The sequence below is a fragment of the Macaca nemestrina genome, chromosome 2, assembly GCF_043159975.1.
Source record: "Macaca nemestrina isolate mMacNem1 chromosome 2, mMacNem.hap1, whole genome shotgun sequence".
In the NCBI taxonomy this organism is placed as follows: domain Eukaryota; kingdom Metazoa; phylum Chordata; class Mammalia; order Primates; family Cercopithecidae; genus Macaca; species Macaca nemestrina.
The window spans coordinates 52,222,892-52,250,629 of record NC_092126.1 but is presented as its reverse complement, the minus strand read 5'-3'; the positions used below and the strand labels follow the sequence as shown (position 1 = coordinate 52,250,629).

At 43.1% G+C, this 27,738-nt stretch overlaps 1 protein-coding gene across 1 annotated transcript in view; it reads left to right on the top strand.

Annotated features, from left to right (window-relative positions):
- Positions 1–6,488: 6,488 nt before the first annotated feature.
- The window catches only part of LOC105463670 (WW domain containing transcription regulator 1), a 143,901-nt gene continuing 122,651 nt past the window's right edge, over positions 6,489–27,738 (top strand). The window contains exons 1-2 of the mRNA XM_011710887.2: positions 6,489–6,750; positions 7,206–7,639. Coding sequence (XP_011709189.1) covers positions 7,209–7,639 — 431 coding nt within the window. The 5' untranslated portion in view covers positions 6,489–6,750; positions 7,206–7,208. The remainder of the gene's footprint in view (positions 6,751–7,205; positions 7,640–27,738) is intronic.

Sequence of the window (27,738 nt, the reverse complement as noted above, 5' to 3'; positions counted from 1 at the left end):
TCATCATCAAAATTATCTTCCTTATCATCATGCTAGTGATGCATTTATTAAGAACAAAGTGAAGCATGGCAACGAAAGAGTAAATGCAGAAATGAGTGGCAGCACCAATTATTTTTTATTTAGGTATTTGCATATTTGCTACATGCTGGACACTGTGCTAGACACTTGGGATATGGTAAATTATGAAAACGCAAGTATCACGTTTGATTTGTCAAGGAACTGGTCAACTCTTATCCTCATGTTGAAATAAAGTTTAACCTTATTCTATAGTTTTTTGGACTCCCCATTATTCAAACCTTTATCTATTCAAGGTCCTTGTCTGTTTTGCTACTCTTCAGTTGCTAATGGCGACCCAACCCTGGCTCTGGGAATTTTCTCCATACTGGTTCAGCAAGTCAGGGCAGGTTCTGCCCCAAGGGCTTCTGGGACCACAGTCCTTTAACTTAGCCACCCCACCAAGTTTCTAACTGTACATCTTTGCTGGAATCAGTCATTCAGATCAAGTCAGCAACCCAGAAGTAGGGCTGAGAAAAGCAGCTGAGGCTTTCCTGAGACAAAAATGGCAGATGAATAGCAGGGGCAAAATCCACTGGGCTAGGCATGTACGGAACACTCCTGCATGGAGAACACTTTCTCAGGCATGGGAAAAACAAAAAGAAAGTGAAGTTCTCTTAGACTTGTTCTCAAAGAGCTTGCAATCTTGCTAAAGAGTTGAGTCCAGAAGTAGCTGAAATTGTAGTGAGTGGTGAGAAATTATCTAACAAACTTCATAGTACACTAATGGGTGCTGAAAGAGGAATGGGCAAAATCATCTAAGGGTCATTATGCTCTCAACAAGGAATTGTGGCCTTCTTAGGAGCAGTTTCATAAGGAAATTTTTTTTTTTTGAGATGGAGTCTCGCTCTGTTGCCTAGGCTGGAGTGCAATGGCATGATCTCAGCTCACTGCAACCTCCACCTGCTGGGTTCAAGCAATTCTCCTGCCTCAGCCTCCTAAGTAGCTGAGATTGCAGGTGCGCGCCACCACGCATGGCTAATTTTTGTACTTTTAGTAGGGATGGGGTTTCACCATGTTGGCCAGGCTGGTCTCAAACTCCTGACCTCAGGTGATCTGCCTGCCTTGGCCTCCCAAAGTACTGGGATTACAGGCGTGAGCCACTGCACCTGGCCTCATAAAGAAATTTAAGCTGCTTCTAGCCCTGCAGCTATTTACAATCCAGCTGGGGAGGCAAGAGATTCTGAGGTGAATGTTACAATACAATATAGGCTGTGCATGGTGACTCACATCTGTAATCCCAGCACTTTGCGAGGCCGAGGTGGGTGGATTACCTGAGATCGGGAGTTCGAGATTAGCCTGGCCAACATGGTGAAACCCCATCTCTACTAAAAGTACAAAAATTAGCCAGGCGTGATGACAGGCACCTGTAATCCCAGCTACTTAAAAGGCTGAGGCAGGAGAATCTCGGCCTCCGCTCGGGAGGCAGAGATTGCAGTGAACTGAGATTGTGCCATTGCACTCCAACCTGGGCGACAGAGTGAGACTCTGTCTCAAAAAACAGTATAAGGCAGTGTTTGGTTACATGTTTGATTACATGTGGAAAGAGTGAAAAAGACAAGAACAAGGAGAATTTAGGAAGAAGGGAGAGATTACTAAACGCCTGTCAATGGAGTTTGGAGGACAATTTTGAGCAGAATTCAAATAGCAGAGTTCAGATAAGTGTAGTAAAGAATTAGGCAAAATATGCTTGGGTCAGAGCCTGGCTGAAGTGGGAGAAAGACACTTTATTAGGGGGCCATGTAAGAACCAGGGTCAGAAAGCTATGAAGATGGCAGTGTGTTGGGAAACCTTTAGTGCTGGATTGATAGCTTTGACTTATATACTTGTGAACAGTTGTTAAAAAAAAACTTCCGAGCTAGGTAATGACATTATAAAAGAAGGAGACCAGAAAACAGAGACTGGAGGCAGAGAAACCAGTTAGGAGGCCACTTCAAGCATTTTGAGATAAGGTCCTGTCCTGAGAATGGGAAGCGAAGTATGGATTTTTGGGGACACCAGAAGAAAGAACCAATAGCACTTGACACTGATTGGATGTGAACAGAGAGGGAAGAGAAACAGATGACTCAAGAGAAGCTTCAGTAGGAAGTGTGTTGAAGGGAGGATTTAGAAGCAGGCAATGGACTTTGTTGGAAAGTGTTTGCAAATGGAAAGATTTACATATCTATCAGCAGGAGTATGCTCTCAACTGATTATCTTATAAAAGCTGTGGAGTTTCTCTATGAGATAGTCAGACAAAAGGTATCACATGATTTAAAATGGCAATACCAGGAAGCAACTCCACACACAGGATGCACTCTGGAGAATGTGCTCTGGTCTAGAGTTACAAACCCTGGGCTGAATCTCAGGATTTTTTTTTTTTTTTTTTTTTTTTTACATGGTTTCATTGTATATATTTGGACAAAATACTTTCTAACTCATCGATCCAGTTTTCTTATCTTTAGGTCTCCATGAGACAAAACAGCCATATTTGTTGAGTGCTTTAGTATGTTAAGCAGGCTTTGTGTGAAGAACTTTATTTGTGGCCGGGCATGATGGCTCAAGCCTATAATCCTAGCACTTTGGGAGGCCAAGGTGGGCAGATCACTTGAGGCTAGGAGTTCAAGATCAGCCTGGCCAACATGATGAAATCCTGTCTCTACTAAAAAAATTAGCCGGGCATGGTGGTGCCTGTCTGTAGTCCCAACTACTCAGGAGGCTGAGGCACAAGAATCACTTGAACCTGGGAGGTGAAGGGGGCAGTGAGCCGAGATTAAGCCATTGCACTCTAGCCTGGGCAACAAAGTGAAACCCTGTCTAAAAAAAAAAAAAAGAAAAAAAAAAGAAAAAGACTTTATTTGCATTGTTTTTAATTCTTAGAATGCACATTCTGCATTTTAAAACAAAAACATTTCAATATTTTGTGGCTTAAAGCAACATCCATTTTATTTGTTCACAATTCTGCAATCTGGACTGGGCTTGGCTCTGCAGCTCTGCTGGTCTTATTGGTGATCACTGATGTGTCTGCAGTCAGCTAGTGGGGTTGGCTGAGGCTGGGCTCAGCTCAGGTGCTGGGCAGCAGGACTTTTCCCGCTCTCCAAGTATCTCAGGGCCTTTCCTTCTCCATGTGGTTTATCCAGCAGGGTAACTGGACTTCTTAGTGGCTCAGGTCTCCTAAAAGTACAAACTGGAAGCTTCTATACCTTCCTAGGAGATGGGATGGGAAAGGCAGGGAAGTGGCACAACTTCACTGCTGCATTTTCCTGGTTAAGGCAAATCACTGGCCCAGTCCAGATTAAGTGGAAGGGGCTACATAAAGGTATTGATAACATGAGGCTGGGCCATTGAAAGGCTGCAGTGTAGCAGAGAGACTACCACAATATTATTTCCAATTTGTAAATGAGCAAACTGTGACTTAGGAATGCTAAGCTACTGGCATAATGTAGCGGGTAGAGCCAGCTTCAAAGATTGTGTTCTAAATCACATATCAACAAATAAAACAAATATGTGTTTTCACCTAGAATCCTGTGGGGTCCAGAAATTATACACTTACTCACTGTGCTGCCTCTTATGGGCAGTACCTGATACATACAAGACACCTGTAAATGTTATTTAATCTGAAGCTATTGTTAGAATGGCTGGGACAACAGTAAATCTTTTGAATTATTCACTATTACATCTTATATGCTATTTGAGAACTGGGAGTTTTTCAGTTATCCTGTGTTAAGGGCAATTTCTGTTTCAGACATCTACTTCATCTGTTGCACTATCTATTTCTTGAAGCTTGGAAAGAAACGAAGACTGCATCCTTGCCCATCCAGTTCCAATCCTGATTCTCACTGCCCATCCAATTCCAACCCTGATTCTCACCTTTCTTCTGGGGTGAGGACCTTCATGGAGTATAGCTGGCCTCAAGTTTTCATCCTTTAATCATCAAGTCAGCCTTGTGACTTCTGAATTACTATCATTAGGTTCCAGTCACTTCCTCTAGTTCCATAGCTTATTTCCTCCATTGTTGCAACTGTGATGGCTTCTGAGAGTAACTTGCAGATATTCTACTTTCCAAGGAGTGACCTGTACTAGCTTCCCCTCTCCTTTTGCCAGTCCTATGGGCAGAGGACTTGCTTCACGGAAAACATCTGGTTTCAAAGGCTCCTGAAAGGAGCTGTCCTCTGCTTACGTTTGAAGATGATACACGGCCAGGAGTGGTGTCTCACGCCTGTAATCCCAGCACTTAAGGAGGCCAAGGCAGGCAGATCACTGGAGATCAGGAGTTTGAGACCATCCTGTTTAACATGACGAAACCCCATCTCTACTAAAAGTACAAAAATTAGCCACGTGTGGTGGTGGGTGCCCGTAATCCCAGCTATTCGGGAGGCTGAGGCAGGAGAATTGCTTGAACCCTGGAGGCGGAGGTTGCAGTGAGCGGAGATCATGCCACTGCACTCCAGCCTGGGCAATAGAGTGAGAATCCATTTCAAAAAAAAAAGGATGATACATGTATGCCTGCCTTCGTCTAAGGCGGCCCTAATTTTTTCCAGTCTGTGAGGAGTCTGGAATTGGAGCACACCTCCAAGTACAGATAACAGGTGAGGTGGCTCACTTTGGTGGGTGTTGTTCTGTTTTGAGTATGGATGTAGCCATTCAGGAAGTGGCCCCAACATTCTCCTACCTTTTCCGAGACAAAACTATCAGTGGCCTTGTCTTTTCCTTAAACTTTTCTCCTTCAAGGTGTTTGGGTGAGGGAGAAAGGACTTAGCTCTCCTAAATTAAATTAAATGAAACAAAACACAAGGCAGCTCCAGATTTTAACTTTGACTTTATTTTACCCTATAAAAATATTAAGGGAGGCCGGGCGCAGTGGCTCATGCCTGTAATCCCAGCACTTAGGGAGGCCGAGGCGGGTGGATCACCTGAGGTCAGAAGTTGAGACTAGCCTGGCCAACATGGTGAAATCCCGTCTTTACTTTTGAAAAATAAAAAAATTAGCTGGGCGTGGTGGTGGCAGGCGCCTTAATCCCAGCTACTTGGGAGGTAGAGGCAGGAGAATTGTTTGAACCCGGAAGGCGGAGGTTGGGGTGAGCCGAGATGGAGCTATTGCACTAAAGCCTGGGGGACAAGAGCGAGACTTCCCTCAAAAAAAAAAAAAATTAAGGCACAATACGTGAACTTGAAGAACATACAGTTCTGTTTTAACACTTATGTAATCAGGCCGGTGCTGTGCGAAGTGCTTTACATTGTCTCATTTGATTTACTTAATAAACTCCTATTTGAATCAAATGGAGTGGGGTAGGGGTTTCCTGGAATTTGGCTTACCTCGCCATCTCCCCCCACCCTTTCCCTTCAGTGGAAAGGGAACCAGAGAGAAAAGAAATTGAGCTGCTCTGAAGGGCAAGGCCTCCTCCCACTTCCCGCAGCTGTTTCGCCAGGCTTGACCTTCTTCCCTTAGCTAGAGGCAGGGGGTCTCCACCCCTCGCCCAGATCTAGTCGGTGGGAAGGTGGGTGGCTTTTTTCGGGTCATTGGCGCACCCTCCCTACTCCTAGCCACCTGCTCGGGTTCCATCCCAGCTCCAGGCTCCCTGGAGGGCGGCAGGGACATTCCAATCCTCCCACAACCCTCACGGATGTTGCGGGGGAGGGGGGCGCAACTGCTCTTCTCTTCCAGCACCCAGCTTTGACCCGGTTTCTTCTCAATCCCTAGTGGCCTGAGTCACCCCCGTAGAGGAAATTAAGGATTGATGAATGGTTTGAAAGTTGTTTGTTTACAACCCACCCGTTGGCGAAGCCGCATCTCCAGTGACAGAGGCACTTTCTGGGCACCGTCTGTGCTCTAGCAGACAATTGAGAGCCAGGCAGCCAAGATGCCTCCTCGCCAGACCAAATATGGTCACAAGAGCTAAGCAGCCTCTCGTGGAAAGGCTGGCCTTGTTGGAGTCTCCCCACGCCGGGGCGCACCCGGGCCGGCCTTCGGGCAGAATCGCTGGTCAGCGCGGCGCTCCGGGTGCTGCCGGCCTCGGCGTCTGGCTGCAGGGGAGGGCGCGGTGTCCAGGACCGGCCCTTCCTAGGCCTGAGCCCCTCATCCGCTTGCCCTCCGCCACCCCCGGCCTTGGTTTCGGTCCACAAGCCCTTGATGAAACAGGCTCAGGCCACTTTCCCTTTGATCCCGCCCCAAGTCCGTGGTAAACTCAAAGGAACGCAGATGCAGGGCTCCGCGGGAGAGGTCCGCGTGGCCGGGAGCAGTGGGTGGGGGGCACCCGTCTCCTCTTACCCAGTAAAGTACCCATCACGCCCAGGGTTTTCTGGAGCCGGAGTGGGAGGAGGAGGAGGAGGAAGAGGAGGGGCGAGCGGGGGCCGGCCGGCTCGGGACTAGGAGGTCATACATAATTCAACAGCTCAACTTTCGGGCCCGCCTCTTTCCTGGGGGTGGGAGTTTGCTCCAAACTTTGTTTATGGGACAGTCCGGGAGCTGCTGCGGCCGCGCTGTCTGCTTCTCCTGCGCCTCCTTTTCGCCCAGCGCGAGCTCCTTAGGCCAGCTCGGGGGATGTGAGAGCCGAAGCCCCTAGACTGCCAGGCACCGAGTCGGGTCAGGATTTGTCAGCCAAGCCTCGGCTCCAGCTCCGCAATCTCGGGACTCACCCGAGCGACCCAGGCCCGACGGCAAATTCGGGCGGGACGGCGGCCGCCTCGCGCTCAGGCTCAGCTTCGCTGCCCGCCCAGGTAGTGCCCGCTGGAGCTCGCGCGCTCACCCGGCACCACTCCAGGGCTCCAGGCTCCCCAGGCTTCCGGAGTCGAGACGTGGTGGAGTTGGCTCGGGCTGAACTTCTTTCGGGGGGCTGCCTGTCCCGGAAAGCTGCGACCTTTCCTTTGCCATCCTGCGGTTCAGCAAGCCTCGAGTGCAGTTACTCCCTCCACCCCTCGCCCTTCCTTCTCCTCCTCCCGGCAACTTCTTTGCTTCAAGAAAGTTGCATAATTCTCGAGGCCAGGAGGGACCCCTCCCCCATCCTGCTGGTCTCACCGCTGAGTGTCTGGGATCTCCAGGCGGGCAATTATCTGTCTCCTCGTTTCCTTTTCCCTCTATTCTTCCTCCCACCATCTCGCCCTCTCACCCTATAACCCTTTTACCCACTTCCTCCGACTTTAAATAAAAGACTGATCTGACCTTCTTTTTGCAGAAGATGAATCCGGCTTCGGCGCCCCCTCCGCTCCCGCCGCCTGGGCAGCAAGTGATCCACGTCACGCAGGACCTAGACACAGACCTCGAAGCCCTCTTCAACTCTGTCATGAACCCGAAGCCTAGCTCGTGGCGGAAGAAGATCCTGCCGGAGTCTTTCTTCAAGGAGCCTGATTCGGGCTCGCACTCGCGCCAGTCCAGCACCGACTCTTCGGGCGGCCACCCGGGGCCTCGACTGGCTGGGGGTGCCCAGCATGTCCGCTCGCACTCGTCGCCCGCGTCCCTGCAGCTGGGCACCGGCGCGGGTGCTGCGGGTAGCCCCGCGCAGCAGCACGCGCACCTCCGCCAGCAGTCCTACGACGTGACCGACGAGCTGCCGCTGCCCCCGGGCTGGGAGATGACCTTCACGGCCACTGGCCAGAGATACTTCCTGAAGTAAGTCAACTTGGAGCCGAAGACGGCACCAAGGCACAGTGCCCAACGCGCGCGTGTGTTCGTGTGTGTATGTGTGTGTGACACACACAGAGAGAGAGAGAGATGGTGTGTGTCCTTCCACGGTTATTTCACAGATATGGAGAGCTGGAAGCAGGGAGTGAGTCTCTGGGTGTTGGAATTGTAGGGATCAGAAGCGGAGGAGAGTGTGGTGAAGTTCATCCACCATAAAACACACAGGTGACTTTGCTCTGAATCTGCAGGATTGAAGCCAACTCCTGGGCACAGACCCTTAGTCCCTTCCTTGGCCACTCTGAGTCAGATAGTCCAGAGCCAGGCCCTTTGGGATGTGACACCAAGATAAATGAGAGAAAAGCTGTGAAGCTTGAGGAACAGAGGGACTTTTGGTGAAGTAGGTGGTCTGCAGGTTCTGTCTTCTTGGGAAAAGCAAGCTGGAAAAGTGAACAGTGGCTGGTAGGCCGTAGTGCTCCCAGCTGGGTGACATAATGACCACACAGCACAGTGATGTAATTAGCAACTGTGTGGTGAAGTAGCTGTGGGCTGGACAAATCAATCGTGTGGAAATTGTGTCAGGAGTTTTATTACATTAAACTTGTTAACCTAAAATACCATCAAATCACAAGCCTGCTCTTCTTCCTTTCACATTGTTCCAGCTTTTTGATGTCATGAATTTTACATTAGTTCAAATTATCACATTACACCCCACAGGAAAATATATTCTCAAACACTAGAGGAGATTGTTTCAATTGCAGTACCCTAAGATAACTACATTCTTCAGGAGAAACCAAGCTGGAACTTGAAATGTTCCATCGAGGTCATAGGGTCAGACTATCAAAGATGGAGGTTGTGCCAGCCTGACCACTTGGTTCAGGACTGCCTGCACTGCCAGTGAGGGAAACTCCTCTCCTAAAAAACTGACTTAGATTTCATTTTAAAGCCTATATTTCTTTAGTAGAGTAGCCTTAGTTCAAAAGACTATGTACAATTTTAAAACTTTAATCAAGCCTTTCTTTGGCACTAATATTTGATGCTTTGATTGCTATGAGAGAGCTTTAAGAATGCATACACAGTGATGGATGAAGTTTACTATAGTGAACCCTTTGACTCATACCAGTGACCAATTCCTATTCCTTCCCCATCTCAAGGCTGTTAGTATCTTGTTCAAGGAGTTCTTTTTGTGTTTCTGAGGTTGGTATAATGCTGAGATTCTGAAACAGACTTGATGGTCATTTATGCGACGGCTGGTCTTCTCTGGGTTATTGAGTGATAGTTTGTACATGTGCTCAGTCCTTTGACTTCTAAGTAGTGGGTGGAGTCAAGTATGTGATGTAATAACATGACTTTTTTTTTTTTTTTTTTTTGAGACAAAGTCTCACTTTGTCACCCACGCTGTAGTGCAGTGGGACAATCTTGGCTCACTTGCAACCTCCGCCTCCCGGGTTCAAGCAATTCCCCTGCCTCAGCCTCCCGAGTAGCTGGGATTACAGGCACCCACCACCATGCCTGGCTAATTTTTGTATTTTTAGTAGAGTGGAGGTTTCACCATGTTAGCCAGGCTGGTCTCGAACTCCTGACCTCAAGTGATCCGCCTGCCTCATCCTCCTAAAGTGCTGGCATTACAAGCTTGAGCCACCTTGCCCAGCCCTACATAATTTCTAAACTGTGTTTATGAATATATACACACATACGTATGGTATATGATCAGCATTAACTGTGATTATTAAAAATATGAAATAAGAGCTAAGCTTGCCTAATATCTGAGGAAAACTAGATGAAAAAGACCCTGAAACAAAAGCAAAACAAAAAAATTGCTTTTACACATTGTGTTTGGAGTGATTGGAGTAGCACAGAACTGCCTGTGAACAAGGGCAAAAGTGGAATTAGCCTTGGATTTAGAGAAAGTTGCCGTGATCTCTCTGCCCATCCCCCCAACCACAACCACTCTCCAATCCAAAGCAGAGTGCATCTTCATTTCACTCTGGGTAGTCAATGAAAATGACAGCTGAAAAAAATGTGTAAGTAGTAGGCTGGCCTGATCTGGTGCTATCCCTGGAAGTTTTTTGGCCAAGTGATTAAGAGAGGTTAAGAATTTGTCAGTGACTATTGTCTTTCAGGATAAGCAATCTGCCAAGAGTTCTCTGAATTTCTTGTAGAGTTTGTTTAAAGTTGTAATAAGGTAAATGTCATACACTTTGTTACACAGCCTCAAAAGGTAATATATTTCAGTGGATTAAGTAGAAGCTTGCAAAATGATGGTGACTCACTCAGAGTTAATTTTCATTAAGTCTGTTTATTACTTTACTTGCCATCTATGAAATAGGGCTGGGGCTAGCAGATAAATCTTTTTTTTTTTTTATTTTGGCTGGGGTAGAGATGGGGTTTCACTATGTTGCCTAGGCTAGTTTCAAACTCGTGGACTCAAGTGATTCTCCTGCCTTGGCCTCCCAAAGTGCTGGGATTACAGGCATGAGCTACCATGCCCAGCCAAAAGAAGAATCTGTTTCTTGACTTTGTTGGGAGTTGAGGGCTTTATAAGTTAGAAATCAAAGGATTTTAGAATAATAAGGGTCACTTTTGTTTTGTTTAGTTTTTGACTAGAAAACTGAGGCCAGGGAAAGGTGATGATAGGAATTTGGGAAAGTCATGTGGTTATTTAATGGTGGACCCTGGACTGGACCTCTAATCTGTTGCTGTCTACTTAGGGAACACTTTTCCTTTTTCCCCAGCCCACCTTTCCCCCATGTCACTTCCTTAGCTAAACAATGAACTTAATGGGAAATAGAGCCTGGACATCTAAGAAGCTTTAAAAAAGCCTTTTGTCATTTTCTCAGGTAAGATTGTTGCTAGGTATATGATGTAGTCACTTTCTGGAACCTCCCGAAGGCACCTTTCCTGACCATTTACACCTTTCCTGTGGTGTTCAGATGTCCTGTGGTATTCAGATATTCCTTTAGAGTAATAATGACCAGGGCATGGTGGTGCCTATCTGCAGACCCTCCCACCCGCACCCGATCTCTAAATAAAAAGTTCTTAAAAATTGGAGTAACAATGAAGCAGATTGAATGTTAAAACACGTAGCCTCTGAAAACCACTGTGTTCATTCATTATTCCTGCTGTTCTCTAATTCTCATGAATCAGGCTGAGGTGTTGAGCAACCTGGCACACTGATTGAATACTGATCACATTAAATTTTTAAAAGGTCTCTGATTATAAATAGAATACATGCTTTTACAGAAAATGGGGAATTATAAAGAAGAAAGTTATCTAGCTTCAGTAGAATTTCCCATCTTTACTCTTTTGCAAACATTCTTATAAAAATCTTTCATTTGAATAATGTGATTTTATAAGAAAAAAGATTTTATCCTCCTCTTAAATACAATTCCAACTATAATATTTGACTGTTACGTCTAATTTTTAGTGACAATTTTAGTGTTCTGCCTTTTCTGAAATGTGTGACAGAAAATTATTTTTGTCCAAGTGATCCATGCACTTGGTAACAAATCCAATATACAGGAGGACTTTTGTTGAAAAACAATGGTTTCCTTCACCTCCTCAAGGCTCACAGACGGAACCTTTCAATTTTTTTCAACTGTTTCCATATTTAATTCTTAGACTGTTACCTTCTTAAGCCTAAGTAATATGCTTTTACCACCATGTTTTGATTTATCAACTTTTAGCACCTGATATGAAAGTGAGAATGTAGCTCTTTAAGCTAGTTTTCTTTTTTCTCTCCCAGGTTTGATGTTTATTACATTTTAGGTTTGTCTGTTAGGTCACCTTTTTTTTATAATCACTTTTTTTTTTTTTTTTTTTTTTTTGAGACGGAGTCTCGCTCTGTCGCCCAGGCTGGAGTGCAGTGGCCGGATCTCAGCTCACTGCAAGCTCCGCCTCTCGGGTTTACGCCATTCTCCTGCCTCAGCCTCCCGAGGAGCTGGGACCACAGGCGCCCGCCACCTCGCCCGGCTAGTTTTTTTTGTATTTTTTAGTAGAGACGGGGTTTCACCGGGTTAGCCAGGATGGTCTCGATCTCCTGACCTCGTGATCTGCCCGTCTCGGCCTCCCAAAGTGCTGGGATTACAGGCTTGAGCCACCGCGCCCGGCCCACTTTTTTTTTTTTTTAAAGACAAGGTCTCTCTGTGTCATCCAGGCTAGAGTGCAGTGGGAATCATAACTCACTGCAGCCTCAAACTCCTGAGCTCAAGCGATCCTCCCACCTCAGCTTCCCAAGTAACTAGTACTATAGGTTTGCACCACCATGTTTGGCTAATTTATTTAACTTTTTTGTAGAGACAAGGTTTCCTATGCTGCCCAGGCTGGTCTCAAACTCCTGGCCTCAAGCAATCCTCCCACCTCGGCTTCCTAAAGCTGTAGGATTACAGGTGTGAGCCACCACACCTGGCTTTTGTCAACTTTTGATAGTATTTCTTGATTCCTTATGGTGTATGTCAGTAATGTTTGGACTGCTACCAGTTCTACCCTTCACTCTTTGACAATGTTGCTTTCACGTTGCCAAAGCCCTGAACCCATAACCTGTATTTGTGCTTTGCCCCAAAGTTGACCATCTTATTCATATATGATTCTTAAAGTTGAAAATCCATAGGCAACATTTACATGACTACAATTCTGTGAAATGATTCATTGCCTTGTGTGTTGGGATTGGATTTTAGACTTGCACTGTGGGTCTGGTATTAGGATTCCTGGGCCATTCAAAGGACGAGGTATCTAGCCCTAAAGTCAAATGGTTTTTTTTGGTTTCTCACTCTTCATCAGTTGTTTAAATTTGTCTTACCTTGTAGTTTTTTCATATTTGGACCATGACTTTCTTAAATTTTTTTCCTATTATTTCTGATTGCCTTTTAATGTGTTCATGCATTATTTGCCATTATTATGATCTCAGAAGTTTTCTAGGCTCTCAATCTTGTCTAACCTATCAAGTCTTCTTTGTCTAAGCTGTATGCCAAGATTCCTTTCTTGTTCTGTGCCGTTCTGAACTGATTATTCACTAGGCCCACTACAGAGCTGTCATCCTGGGACTTCTTTCCATAGCTGGAAGTGCGGTTTCCTTTTCCCGTGTCTTCCTGTTTGTTTGGTTTATCCCTCATTTTGCTGCAGTACATGCTTGAGTAACTTCTTAATAAATGGTTTGTAGGAGGTAAGTTTTTCAAGTCCTTTTCTATCTGAACGTATTTACTTAAAAATTGTTCTGACTCTGGCTTGTTTTTTCTGTTTATCTTTGAATGACAGTATTATGTAGCTGTTTTCATAAGGGCCTTTTGTTATTCAAAAAATACTGTTTGCTACCTCAGTTGTCTGTAATGTGAAGAGAGTGATACCTGTTGCCTGGTGGTTTGAAAGATGAGCATATTTAGAGCATCTGGCACACAGGAAATGTTCAGTACAAGTTAGTTCTTGCTTCCCCTTCTCTCTCTCCCAACATGCATAGCGTATTTACCCAGCCAAAATCAGAAGCAGAAACCTTGGCAATAGGGGTCAGGTGATTTTTGACTCTGGATTACAGCTGTAGCTTTGAGGGACAACCTGGATCTGGAGTTGAAAGTCAGTTTTAAGTTTAAAATAAGGACTTAGAGTCAACTTTCCTGGTTAAGAGAAACCTGAATAGGAATGCTCACTGTAAGTGCCCTTTTGCTTCAGCATCTTGGGCAGAGGATACTCAACTCCATCTGATAAGTGTCTAGTTTTTGTTGTTTGGAATCTAGATTGTCACTACAAATTGAGCTGTTTTTGTGTGTGGGATAGGGGAGGAAGAGGAAATGGAGAAGGGGGAGAGACGAGCAGGAAAGGTAATTGACATTTGTTGATTACCTGCTGAATGCCAGACAAGGCAGAAAGTGAGTGTCAGTGCATCCCAGAGAGAGAGCAACAGAATTGTATGCGTATGGAACTTTTTCATAACCCTAGATGCTTTTACATATATTATTTCTTTTAACCCTCACAGTGATCCTGTGAACAGGTATATATTATTACCTCATTTTACTGTTGAGTAAACTGAGGCTCACTGAGGTTAAGTAAATGCCCTGGGGTCACATAACAGGTGAGTGGCAGAGATGGGATTAGAACTCTGTGATTCCAAAACCTGTGTTCCTTTCCTTATGCTGTGCTGTCTCATGCCAGTTGTGTGGCCCATAATTAGATCTTGTAATTATGTATCCTTGATGATCACATAACTGTGGTGGTGGAGTGGTGGATGGATTTTTAGAGTTTGCTTCTGAACTGAGTCTGGGTTATCCTATTTGAAACTGTCATTGATGGTGAGATAGAGACGATGGAAGAAAACCCAAATATACCAGAAATGGGTAGTACACCTCCAGTGCCTATTTATATTTTATTCTCATCAAAATTTCCACTAAGGTGACTCACACCAGTAATCTCATCACTTTGGGGTGCCGAGGTGGGAGGATTGCTTGAGGCCAAGAGTTTGAGACAAGCCTGGGCAACATAGTGAGACTCTGTCTCTACAGAAATATATATATATATATATATATATATATTTTTTTTTTTTTTGAGACAGAGTTTCACTATTGTCGCCTAGGCTGGAGTGCAATGGCGCAATCTCAGCTCACTGCAGCCTCCAGCTCCCGGGTTCAACTGATTCTCCTGCCTCAGCCTCACGAGTAGCTGGGATTATAGGCACCTGCCACCACACCCGGCTAATTTTTATGTTTTTAGTAGAGATGGGGTTTCACCATGTTGGCCAGGCTGGTCTCTAACTCCTGACCTCAGGTGATCAACCTGCCTTGGCATCCGAAAGTGCTGGGATTACAGGTGTGAGCCACCGCACCCAGCAGTCATATGGATTTCTTTCAGCTTATTCTTTACTTGCGTGCTCTCTTTCCTGGACTTCTAGCTTTTATTTAATGTTCCATCTAGGCATAGCAGAAAATAAATAAGAAAGGAAAAGATGACGTTCACTTGCTCAGTGCTCTTAGGAGAGGACGTGAAATGAAGAAACATTTACAAAGTGCTGAGCGCAGTGCCTGGTACAAGCACCACCTTTGCAAGTTCGTTCCTGTTATTGTTCGGGTTTTAGGTAGTGAAGGGGGCGACGATCTTCCAGGGCCTTGCCTTTGTGCCATCTAAAGATCTTTAGCCAGTTCAGCTAATTTACAACTAAAAGTCATTGAACTCGGCTGAGCGCGGTGGCTCACGCCTGTAATCCCAGAACTTTGGGAGGCCGAGGCAGGCAGATCACCTGAGGTCGGGAGTTTGAGACCAGCCTGACCAACATGGAGAAACCCCGTCTCTACGAAAAATACAAAATTAGCCAGGCATGGTGGCGCATGCCTGTAATTCCAGCTACTCAGGAGGCTGAGGCAGGAGAATCACTTGAACCCGGGAGGCGGAGGTTGCAGTGAGCCGAGATCGTGCCATTGCACTCCAGACTGGCAACGTGAGCAAAACTCTGTCTCAGAAAAAAATAAAATAAAATAAAATAAAATAAAATAAATAAAATCATTGAACTCCTGTGTGTGTTAGCATCGTGAGTATGTCTTAAAAGAAGAAATGTGTGGCTGGCTTTATCACTGCAGGCAGCTGACAGAATCTGGAGAGAGAAGGGAATACAGACAAACCAGGCCAAAGAGCTGGTTTCGAACTGTGTGTGGTCCTAGAGCCTTGATCAGCTGCCTTCCATCTTGGTTTGCCGGAAGCCTTTGTAAGGTGTGTCCTCGGTCAGTCAGTCATTTATAATATGACTACAGGTCTGAAATTTGCAGCTGTACAGAATGTCTGTCAGTTTCTCCCGTTGGCTATGCTCCTTCTGGCCTCAGGAACTTGGCACAAGCTGTTTCCTGTGCCTGGAACACTATTTCCCTGCTTTTTGCCTGCTTAACTCCTCCATTACCTTCAGATATCAGTTTTGGATGCCACATCCTACAGGAAATTTTCCCTGACTTGCAGCCCCCACTCTGGTTTCAATGCTCCTGCTCCTCTTCCCCTAGGCCCTTCTGTTTCCCCAGTCGTTGCTCCACTCCCGTATTACTGTTTCCCGCCCCCCCGCCCCCTTTTTTTTTTACTGCACTGTAACCTTCATCAGGGCAAGAATGATGTTTGTCTTGCTTGGCATTGTATAATTTGAGCACAGTGCCTGGCACATAGTAGGTGTTCGAAAGGAACCGTGTATTACTTATTTTTAGCCATTTTCATTGTAAACTTGCACCCTGGAATTCGTAGGAGTCTTCCATGCTTGGAAGTGGCATTCCATTGTATCTGTGCCCCTTTGACTGCAAGATTAATGTCAGAGCTCCAGATACTAAATACAGTGGAGAGGGAGATGGATAAAGGCTGGGTGTTCAGAGAAGTCTCATAAAGGTGCTTAGACATAAATAGAACCTTCAAAAAATGGGAAAGATATAGGTAGGTGTGCAGACAAGCCTTCCAGGACAAAAGGGATGGGAAGAGAGGTATAGAGGCAGAAATGCTGAGGGTGTGTTTCTGAGACTAAGAGGAGCTTGTACTGACTTGTATTAAAAGATAGGTGTTAGTTGGTAGATGATTATGCATCCGATTGAGGTTCTGGAGCCTCAGCTGGGATGAGCTCATTGACCTTTTGCTAGTGAATGTCAACTTTCTCATCCCTTAGTTTTGAGATACACGAGTCCTAGCTTTTTGTGACCGTAGCATAAGACTCCACCATTGTCACCTATGTGGAGATCCTCCTGGTTGTTTAGAGAACTAAGCATTTTATACTGACTTAAATGAGTCTGGAAATGATAGTCTTCCTATCTATCCTTTCATAGCTCCATCTATATTCAATTTAGTAAGTACAGTTCCAAAATTGTGGGTGGTCTTTACTTCCCAAGTAAGTGGGATACCAGGCTACCCTTGACTTGGGACCGCCCCTGCTGGATCTATCATTTCTGCTTGTAAATGAATAGCTTTTGAGTCTGCTTGTTCCCAGAATATTCTCTTGTGGTTTTCGGTACTTTCTCAGTTCCTCTGAGGCTGATCAACTAGACACAGACAAACTGAGTTTCTGGAACCGTAGTCATCCCGTCAGGGCCCACCTAGGCCCAGTTCCCTGAGGATGCCCTGCCTGAGCAGCCAGTAGCCTCCCTCTCAGGAACACATCTTCTAAACTCGAAAGTTCGTGTTTTCAGGTAACTTCTTTAAATTAAAAAAAAAAATTTTTTAAAGAGGTAATAAATACATTTAAGTCCCAAAAAGCTAAAATAAGTACAAAGGCATTTACTGGGAAGAGTCTTTCACTCTCCCCCGGTCCTCTTGTCCTCCTCCCCAGAGCACTAGTTTTTTGTTTTTCCAGAGAAACTGTGTGAGTACAAGCATGCGAGTATCAATGTAGACATCCACCTAGACCATGTCAACACAATACAATGGTAGTGTACTGTACACACTCTTCGGCACCTTCTTTTTTTTCACTTAATATAATGTATCTTGGAGTTCATTTCTCTTCTGTACATAAACATCTGTTTTCTTTAAGGACCACATAGTATTCCATTGTTTAGGAATTTAAAGATACATCATGTCCCCTATTGATGAACATTTAAATTGTTTCTTTCTCTTTTGAATTAAAAATTTTATGTGTTCAAACACTGCTGGAGGGAGAAAAATGGAAAAGAAATTCTTCTGATCTTCTCTGAATCCCCCATATAGAAAGTACCACTGTTAACACTTTATTCAGAAATATTCTTTGCACAAAGAACAGCTCTCTGGTTCCCATCTAATTTGTTAGCTAGCTAGTCTGTTATCTAATTTATATGTCATCCACTGTTCTGTCAATCAATCTGCTTATCCTTCTTATACAAGGCTGATGCATGGTCTACCAAATTCAATAACCAGTTAGAGTGGATGCCCAACCAATAAGAACTGATGGCATACTGCTGGGAAGTAACTGATTATATAGCTTAGTGCTACTCAAAGTATGGTCCATGGACTGATGCCAATGTACAATTGTAACTGGCCTATGAAGAGCTAGATACAGAAGTTGAGAGTATTTAGAAACTTTATGGCGAAATGGCATTGCTGTGACATCCAAGTAGGTGACCAATGGAATTATCTTGTGGAACAGGGTAGTTTGGGTGTGTCGATCTTGTGTGGTGAGTCACATGTGGTATGAGCTATGTATAAGCCATCCACAATAGGACTACATACTGGTCTTGACAGATTGGAAATAAAACCCTGGTCCTTCACCATAGATAGTTTGAGAAGCAGTAATCTGTTTATCTCTCTCAGTGACCTATCTAATATGTCTGTCATCCATCTCTTTATCCATTCACCTATGTATCTACTTACCTATCATTTTATTTTTCCATCCATCCTTCTAGCTATATTTTATGCATCAACCAATTATTCATACCTTTCATTAACTTAATAATAATTCTAAGAGATTGAATCTCAAAATGGAAATCTGTGGCACAAAGGTTATATATAATCTGTTTTCTAGTACATAATATATTTTATGTCTTTGTGACTTCTATGCTAACTCATTATTTTAAAATTTTGCTGTGGCACATCTCAATTCTGAACACTGTACAAAAATCCAATTTCTCTTCTTTTTTGTGACTAGTGTGCTGGTAAGCATTGCCAGCGACAGACTCAGGAGTCAAAACCTGGTGACTGGAGAAAAATACACATGCTGGGTTGTTTATTTAAAAAAATAAATTTATTTTTGATGGCTTTTCTGCAGATTTTAAAATACTGAATATTTTTCTCCTAGTTTGCACTTGCAAAGCATTTCTTAGCCCAGGTTTTCAAAGGGGCACGTAGCACCTATCACAGTTGAGGCTGCAACTTTGATAACCCATCAGAAAGGAGAAAACCCAAGCAAATGGTAAATGTGACTGTAATGAATAAACATAACTTTTACTGACGTCATTTATTTTGGGGTTTGTTTTTAAAAAGCTGGCTTTTGTTATAAAAATAATATATACTCTTACCAAAAAGTCCAAACAGAGCTGAAGGATATAAAGTGAAAAGTAGGGGCCTGGCAGTGGTTTATGCCTGTAATCCCAGCATTTTAAGAGGCCATGGTGGGTGGATCACTTGAGGTCAGGAGTTTAAGAGCAGCCTGGCCAACATGGTGAAACCCTGTACCTACTATAATCCCAGCTACCTGGGAGGCTGAGGCATGAGATTGCTTGAACCTGGGAGGTGGAAGTTGGAGTGAGCTGAGATCAGGCCACTGCATTCCAGCCTGGGCAACAGAACAAGACTCTGTCTCAAAAAAAAAACCAGAAGTGAACAGTAAAAGTACTACCCACCTCCCAGCACCACACCCCCTCCCCCACCAACCCCAACACACACACTAGGTTTACTCCTCAGAAGTAACTACTGTTCACAATTACCGTGTTATCTTCCAAGGATTTGTTATGCATATATGTGTATATGACTTGATTGATAAAAACAGCATTACTTTGTTTTTGCATTGTGGGAAGTCTCTGTTACCGGTTAAGCCTCACATAACCTCAGGGCTGGGTAGAGTACAGACATGGATTAAATTCTGGAGAACTGGATGCAATGCCTGATGGGATGTCTCAGGGTGAAAAGCCTTATCCGGGTAACCATGATCTAGAGACTGGGATTTGGCTTTGGGGTTCAAGAAAGTGACGTCTCTACTGGCCCAAAACTGGTCAGGTTTTCGAGGACTGTCTGATGTGAGCCATACTGGGGAGAAACAGGGATAGAAATTTTCATTGCTGTTCCAGAAGTATAAGTAGTGACTGGAATATTCTGCCACTCTGGAAGGAAGGTACTCATAAGAGTGATTTAATTGCTGAAAAGTTGCTTTAGTGGTGCTGGAAAAGAGAAGAAGTGAAATCATTTTAATCATTGAAGGGATATTAGGAGGTACCTTTGACAGGATTTGGTGATGGATTGGATAAAGGCAGCGAGTAAAGCAGGAGGAAAGGAAGATTTGCAGATTGCTGGCTGTCTAATGTCAGGGCCGGTGGTGCCTCTAATTGTAGCAAGGAGTACTGGGAGGCTTGGAAGAGGTGGAGAAATTATTTAACATGCTGAGTTTGAAGTGACTTTAAGATGCTCAAGGGAAGTAAATGGGGCATAGGGGAATGTGTATAATTATTCAAATCCTGGTATGGTTGAGATTTCTTAGAGAGGTTACAGATAGAGTGAGAAGAAAAGAGAAGTCCTGATGGACCCTGTAAAGAGATGGAGAAAGAACAGAAAGAGAGGTAGGAGGAAATCCAGAGAGTGGAAAGAAAGTCTTTCAAGAAGGAAGAATGGTTAGCTCTGTGGCGTGTTTCTCAGAGGTCAAGGAAGATAAGGACTGAAAAATGTCCAGTGAATGACTTTTCTACGAGGACACTTTCCCAGGATAGGTTGGAACAGGGCCTGAGGTACTAATTCTTATGATAATTCAGATAATTTAGTTTTGAGAGAGAGAAAAATGTGGAAAATAAAGATCTCTATTAGATAAGGTGTGAATATACTCCCACAGAGTCCCACGAGTTCCCATATAACCTGTAATGTCTCTCACTTTATTGCTGTATACCACACGTTTGCTTATTTAAGCACCCTATTAAAACAGGGTCCGAAATCAGTGTTTTATAACTAACTGAGATAAGTTATAAGGCTCGGGTGAAAACATGACTCTAATTGATATGATCATCACTTGCTGTGAGGAAAATTACAGTCTCCAATCCTAGCCTGGTAAAATTGTTGTCACAATTTGTAGTGCACAGGACTGTTATTGCTGGCACACGTCATAACTAAATTACAGCCATAAAAATAGCAGATTATGTTTGGAGAGTATCAGTTAAAAATTTGTGGTTCCAAATATTATGTAACTGTAGTTTCAGGTAAATGTTTATCTTTCCTATCTTTGTTTCTCTATTCACCGGAACTGATTTTGATACCTGGCAAAGGGGACTCAGATTAATGCAAGTAACTTCGTCAGGCCAGTTTGCCCTTTCACAATATAAAGTAAATAAAATGTGTTTAATTTTATCAAACTGGTTTGAGTTTGGCTGCATTTTGTAGTTAAAGCTTGTATTGTGGTTAAGAGGCTATTCTGTATTTTGCTAATTTGGGAGCACTTGGTGGCCTTGTTACAGATTTGGGATTTGTAAAGACATGTGAATTTAGTAGGCCGGATTAAGAGTCATAAAAGAAGCCGTAAACTTGAGTGCTGCTCATAAAATTACTTAGGTTTTCTGCATTCTCTAGTGCAACCATCCCCACTTTGTGGGTCTTTGTTTTAGGTACTATGTGAAATATAACCCTATGCGTATGGAACTTTTGGCAAATAAGGATTTCTCTTACAAAATTATATCATCCAACTTATATTTGGGTATTCATGCATTTTAACGTAAAATCCAACCATAAAGCTACATTGTAGAAAAACTTGAAGGAAGGAAGGCAGGAATGGAGAAAGCTGATCAGCTACCTAAAAGTTAAGCTGTAACCAAGGGTATGTTTAAAACATCTCTTTTTTACCTAGGCTTTTAAAAAAGTTTAGCTATCTTATCTATCATCTAAGAAAAGTTAAACTTGAGTTATTGATCTTGCATGTCTGCATCCAAAGTATGAAGATGACAGGGACTGTGCTTTGGGCTTTGGAAAACTGTGTTCTCAAGCAAAGGTCCAAGAGCTGTAATCCGTATGGTACACAGTGGAGCCATTGTTCTTTGTATTTGTCTGTTGTTAACTTTTTAATAACTATTAAGTAGTTGGTGATTATTAACAGTAGGAGCAGAGTGTAGGGTCATTATGGACAATTTGGAGTGTCAACATTAAAGAAATGATTTTAAAGGTTAGATCCCAGTTGTTGAGGCTTTGCCTGAAACTTTGGCAGGTGAGTAGAGTGAGGGATGGATCAGCACAGCCTTTTTTAATTATTAGCCGTAGTGAAATGAGTCAAGTTTTGCCACAGTGCTTTTTGTTTAACCTAATAATTGGCCAGCCCTAGTTAATTGTCGAAAACCATTAAAGGAGTCAAATTTCCCAGTTGCACATGCATTGGAATGTCCAGCTTACCTCATGTGTGTGAATAAAGGGCCAGTGTGTGGCTAATTAAAGTGCATTGTCCTTTAAGCAAAGCGTCAGTAACGAATTAAGTTTTAAGAGTTCTCGAAAGGCCCTTCTGAGGACTGGTAAACATCTTGGTGGCTGGTACATATCGTATGGAGTCTAGGTTTGAGAGCTGCTGAAAACAAGCGTTATAAACTTCCAAGTGAGTGTGGAGGTATAAACTGATGCCATGGAGTTGCTTTAGCTGAAGCAAAAGATCATATTTACTGACACTTATTACAAATGGGTTTTTAAAACAATGTCTGTTTTGTACAGTGACAGTAAAGTCTGCCAAGAGTAAAACAAAAAGTTATATTGTGGAACAAGATAAAAGGACCCTGCATAATAAATAATACTGAATGCCATTAAAATATGAAGTTTCATTTCCAAAATATAAATATGAGCTCCTAAATGAATGTTTAAATAATTTGATTTTTCTTTGATTTGCCAGTGACTTGATACATAAAATAATTATGGCTCTGAATATGTCCAGATCTAGACCATCACAATAAAGAATATATCTGTATAGTAAATACAAAATAAAGCAACGACAAATGACATCATGTTTTAGTGATAGCTTAAGAATTGTTTTTTTATTATGATAGACCAAAAGTAGTTTATTGGCTACAAATAATATATTTATTATCTGCCAGTTTCTAAGAGTAGCATGATATCTCTGATCCAAACTATATTGATTCTGGCCAGGCTCGGTGGCTCATGCCTGTAATACCAGAACTTTGGGAGGCCGAGGCGAGTGGATTACTTGAGGCCAGGAGTTTGAGACCAGCCTGGCCAACATGGTGAAACCCTGTCTCTACTAAAAATACAGAAATTAGCTGGGCGTGGTGGCACACGCTTGTTATCCCAGCTACTCAGGAGGCTGAGGCAGGAGAATCACTTGAACCAGGGAGGCAGAGGTTGTAGTGAGCCAAGATCGTAGCACTGCACTCCAGCCTGGGGGACAGAGTGAAACTCTGTTTCAAAACAAAAACAAAAACAAAAACAAAACCAATCTATCTAACCTTTATCTATAGACAAAAGCATTGGTTTGTGAAAACCATCAGAGATATAAGCCATAGAAACTTTCCATAAGTTCTTTAAGATGCAACTGTCTGGATCTGATAAATAGTTTAAATTGTTTTGCTCTTGATCTGGATGGGTTTTGAACAGGGGAGATTGCATGAAATTAAATGTTGTTTTTTAAAATTGTTGACACTGGTAGAGAGGCATATATCTGAATACAGTGGGGAAGACCAGAAATGTTGCTTAGAGAGATTTTGTAAGAAAAGTAGCCACAATTCTTGTGAAAAGTGGGCCATGTGAATAAGGGCGATCCAAGAATCCCTGTTAGTGCCCCTGTGCAATTGTATGACTTTTGTACTTTTTCAAAGGGGAAGTGATTTCTTGAGAAGTGGGGAAGATAATGGGATAAGTTGTGAAAGTTTCCAGAAATCTGAGTTTATAAGAGACCTTGAGATGTCTGTAGCGGTCCATTAGTATGAAGGAAGATCAGACATGTTGTCCAAACTGACTATAGGAAGATAGAAGAGGTAACTTTAGGTTGTCGTGGCTCACACTTACAATCCCAGAACTTTGGGAGGCCGAGGCAGGAGAATGGCTTGAGGCCAGGAGTTTGAGACCAGCCTGGGCAACAGAGCAAGACCCCATCTCCATTACAAAGTTTTAAAAATTAACAGAATGTGATGGTGCACACTACTATAGTCCCAGCTACTTGGGAGGCCGAGGCAAGGAGGATCGCTTCAGCCTAGGAGTTCAGGGCTGCAGTGAACTATGATTGCACTGCTGTACTCTGGCCTGGGCAACAGAAAGAGACCCTGTATCTTTTTTTTTTTTTTCCAAAATAACTTTTGTCTTAGTCTACTCTGAATAACAAAGAAGAATGATTTATTCATTTAAAGGCATCTTAAGAGCAGTCTTTGTAGACCACTGCTAGATCTTTTTGGAATGGGCTGACTTGAAAGCACAGAGAATGTAACCATGTGTCTTTAAGTGGCATTGTTTAGTGGTTCTTCACGGCAGGCCAAAGAGATAGTATCTGGCATCAGATTTGCTGGATGTGCAGAGATGCCAAGATCTCTCGTTTGAGCTAGCCTCTGCAGTGTTTTTGCTCTCAAACCTGGTGGTAGAGTGACGGCTTTGATTTGCTTCCTGCCTGAAGCCTGCTTTGGATGAATTTAAAAACCTGTTTGTTTCCCCATCAGCCAGCTGAGCCTTACCCATAATTCCTGAACTTTGATTATGGGGGTTATTACAGGACAAGAGCTTCTTTGTAAAAGAGCATGTTTAATACTCTGGGGTCTAGCGTGACTAGCGGATATAAACTGTATGGAAGCAATTAAATGCGAAGGAAATGTCATGTGGGCTGAATTTAAACATAACTTGTGGCATTGATTTTTTTTTTTAACTTACACTAAGAAGGATGGAGAGAGAAAAAAGAAAGAGAATGGAAATAGGCCAAGAGAGTCAGAGAAGCACACGCAGAGACAAGAGAAAAGGAGTCATTTTTAACATTTGGTTAAAAGTCCAAAGCCCAGAGCTAGCATTATGTGAATTATACTAGTATTATGCCATTGCCCTTTACATGAACTCTTTAAAAGCACAAATGTCAGGAAAATATACTGTACTTGGGGCTTGTATTCCTTTCCAGTTGCTCACCTTTATCTTAAGGCATATGTGTACATACAACAGTGATTTTTTTTGGAATATGTTAATAAACAGGCCTGAAGGAAGCTCCATCAATGACTAAAGTGCTGCTTTCTCTAGTTTTCTCTCCTTTTATGCTCATGGCCACTGCATCCCTCTTTTCTTTTCTTTCTTTTTTTGACAAAGTTTTGCTCTTGTTGCCCAGGTTGGAGTGCAATGGTGCAATCTTGTCTCCCTGTAGCCTCTGCTTCCTGGGTTCAAGTCATTCTCCTGCCTCAGCCTCCCAAGTAGCTGTGATTACAGGCATACAGCACCACGCCTGGCTAATTTTTTGTATTTAGTAGAGATGGGGTTTCACCATATTGGTCAGGCTGGTCTCGAACTCCTGACCTCAGGTGATCCACCCGCCTCGGTCTCTCAAAGTGCTGGGATTACAGGCGTGAGCCACCATGCCTGGTTGCCACTGCATATTTCATACAGAGTAGCTCATCTTTGGACTTTTGATTAGGAGTAGTGTGTCATTTCTCACTTGCCTAGAACGTCCTACATCTCTATGCTTGGTCTGTTAAGATTTAGCCAACCCTATCTCCTCTTTAATGCCTTATTGCACCAACCAACTAGAAGGGATCTCCTCCTACTCCAGATCCCCATAGTAATTTGATCTGTCGCGGTAATTTGCCACTTAATCTTTTCTACTGTCCATCAAAGTGTCATGTATGGTTTGTTTGTAAATGAATGGGTTTATTTCATTTCTCCAACTTGCCAATTCTTAGAATATGGAACTGGTGTTGTATTGTCCTTCATGCCTAGCACATATTGGTACTAGGGAATATTTGTCGAGATTAATGTTAATACTGAATATGCTGTTGAAATAATCAAAATGTGACTGGGTGGTCAGAGGCAGAAATTGATGCTTTTAGATTAGATGTAATAGTATAGCAAGTTTGATGGGAAATTGAGTTTAGAAATAATAGACAACCTTTGATTATTTGCTGTGATAGAGAGTACTTGTCCTTTATTTTTATTCTGTATGCTATGAACTCATAGTGACAAGAACCAAATCTTACCTGCCTTGCATAATATCTCTCTCTCTCTCTCTCTCTTTTTTTTTTTTTTTTTTTTTTTGAGACAGTCTTGCTCTGTTGCCCAGGCTGGAGTGCAGTGGCATGATCTCAGCTCACTGCAACCTCTGACCCCTGGGTTTAAGCGATTCTGCCTCAGCCTGCTGAGTAGCTGGGATTACAGGCATGCGCCACCACACCCAGCTAATTTTTTGTGCATAATACTTCTCTAATGCCTGGCCCAAAGCATGGCCTGCATAGTAGGGATTCATTTAACTTTTGCTGAAAGAAATAAAAATGATTTTTTTTCTTTTAAATTTCTCCATTATTTAGATTTTCTGGTGACTCTTTCCTATGCAATAAGCCAATACATATTTATGGAGCACATACTGTGTGCCACATACTGGTACTGTGCTTAGCATAAACGATACATATAATGTGTATTTCACTTTAGAATATATTCTGTTCTTTGTATTTAATTCTTAGCCTGACTGCAAATTCTAAAAAATCACTTTTTCAAGAAAAAACAATGAAGATCCAAGAAAGGAAAATTTCCTGGTATTAATTCAATATATTAATCTATTCCCAGATTATTTCCACATTCCACTTGATGGTGGAAATTTACCACCCCCTCCTTGCCTTTCAAATGATCCTAAGATTTAACTTAGCCCAGTGGAACTGAAGAGCTAGAGTAGGCTGTTTGGGTTTCAAAGGACTTTTCCGGATACAAAGTAAATAGGGGAATTGGAGATATCAACAAAACGAATTAAGTGGGTTGACTGTGTCAGTAGTGAGTTCAGAGATGTCAGAAAAGCTAGTTAGTAGCAACTATTTAAACACAGTCTCAAGTTCATTTTCAGTGGTGCCGCCATCATCCACAAACTTTAAAGGAAGTTTAACCGGATTAATCCAGGAAAATTCATTCTCCTGGGAACATCACTTTTTTTTTTTTTTTGAGACGGAGTCTCGCTTGTTGGCCAGGCCGCAGTGCAGTGGCGCGATCTCAGCTCACTGCAAGCTCCGCCTCCCGGGTTCACGCCGTTCTCCTGCCTCAGCCTCCCGAGTAGCTGGGACTACAGGCGCCCGCCACCGCGCCCGGCTAATTTTTTCTATTTTTTAGTAGAGACGGGGTTTCACCGTGTTAGTCAGGATGGTCTCGGCCTCCCAAAGTGCTGGGATTACAGGCGTAAGCCACTGCGCCCTGCCCATCACATTCTAAATTACATATTCATTGTTAATATCTTCATTTAAAATTTTGACTTGAGCTCTTTTATTCTTTACTTGTCCCTTAAGGTCACACAGACCCAAGATTTAATAAGGTTATCATCTTTTCAGATCTCAGAAAAGTGGGAAAATGAATCCACTTTTGACCAGAATAAAGGGAAGAAGAATTTAAAATTATAAACCAAGTTTACTTTACTCATATGTGGTCATATAGTCAACATTGCCTACTTTTTTTATTTTAAAAAAACTGTCCAAGTTATAAATAAATGCATTCTTGCTTTAAGAAATTCAGCTAAAGCGATAGATTTTCTTGACCCTCTATCCCCAGTCCTGCTCATCTCCCCAGAAGGAGAGCCCCTTTCTCAGTTCAGGGACTGTCCTTCAGACATATGCATGTAGAAACCAATGATTCAAGTTTTTCTTCTTCTTCCTTCTTCCTCCTTCCTCTCCCCTCCTCCGCCTCTTCCTTCCTCTTCCTCCTCCTCCTCCTCCTCTTCTCCTCCTTCTCCTTCTTCTTCTATATATTGTACCTTAATTTCGTTTTTCCCCACCGCTTGAAAGTATTTTGTTCTAGAACAGCAGCTAGAGATCTATCTTAATACGTTATTCCATTTCATGGCTATACACAGTTTATTTACCCACTTTTCCTAGTAATGGGACTGTAATGTTACTTAAACCTCATTTCAAAGACCTAGTATAAATTAAATTCTAGCTTCATTTGAATTCGTCATCACTTTGAAGGGAGATTTTTAGTAATTATCAAAAAATACAAGCTCAAACAGGTCCAATTACTAAAAATACAATGCATTTGTATGGTAAGTTAAACTTCTTTTAAATATGGGGACCCAGAGCACTGTATGCCCAGCACTCCTGTGAGCTGGCCAGGAGAAGGGGAACGTTATCACAACCAGAAGAAGAAGAGGGTAGAGCAGGGCCCCATTCTGCTAATTTCTCATTATACGGGGCTCTTTGGTCAACATCACAGAATGTGTTTCTCCCTCCCATGCAAGAAAGGCAGGGATTCCTCCTCTCCTCTTTAGTCTTCCATCCCGACTCAGAGCTTTTTGGCTAGCATTGTCAGTTCGAGGTTTGGCCTCAGAGTCTTTGATTTAAGTTGTGAGGGGACAG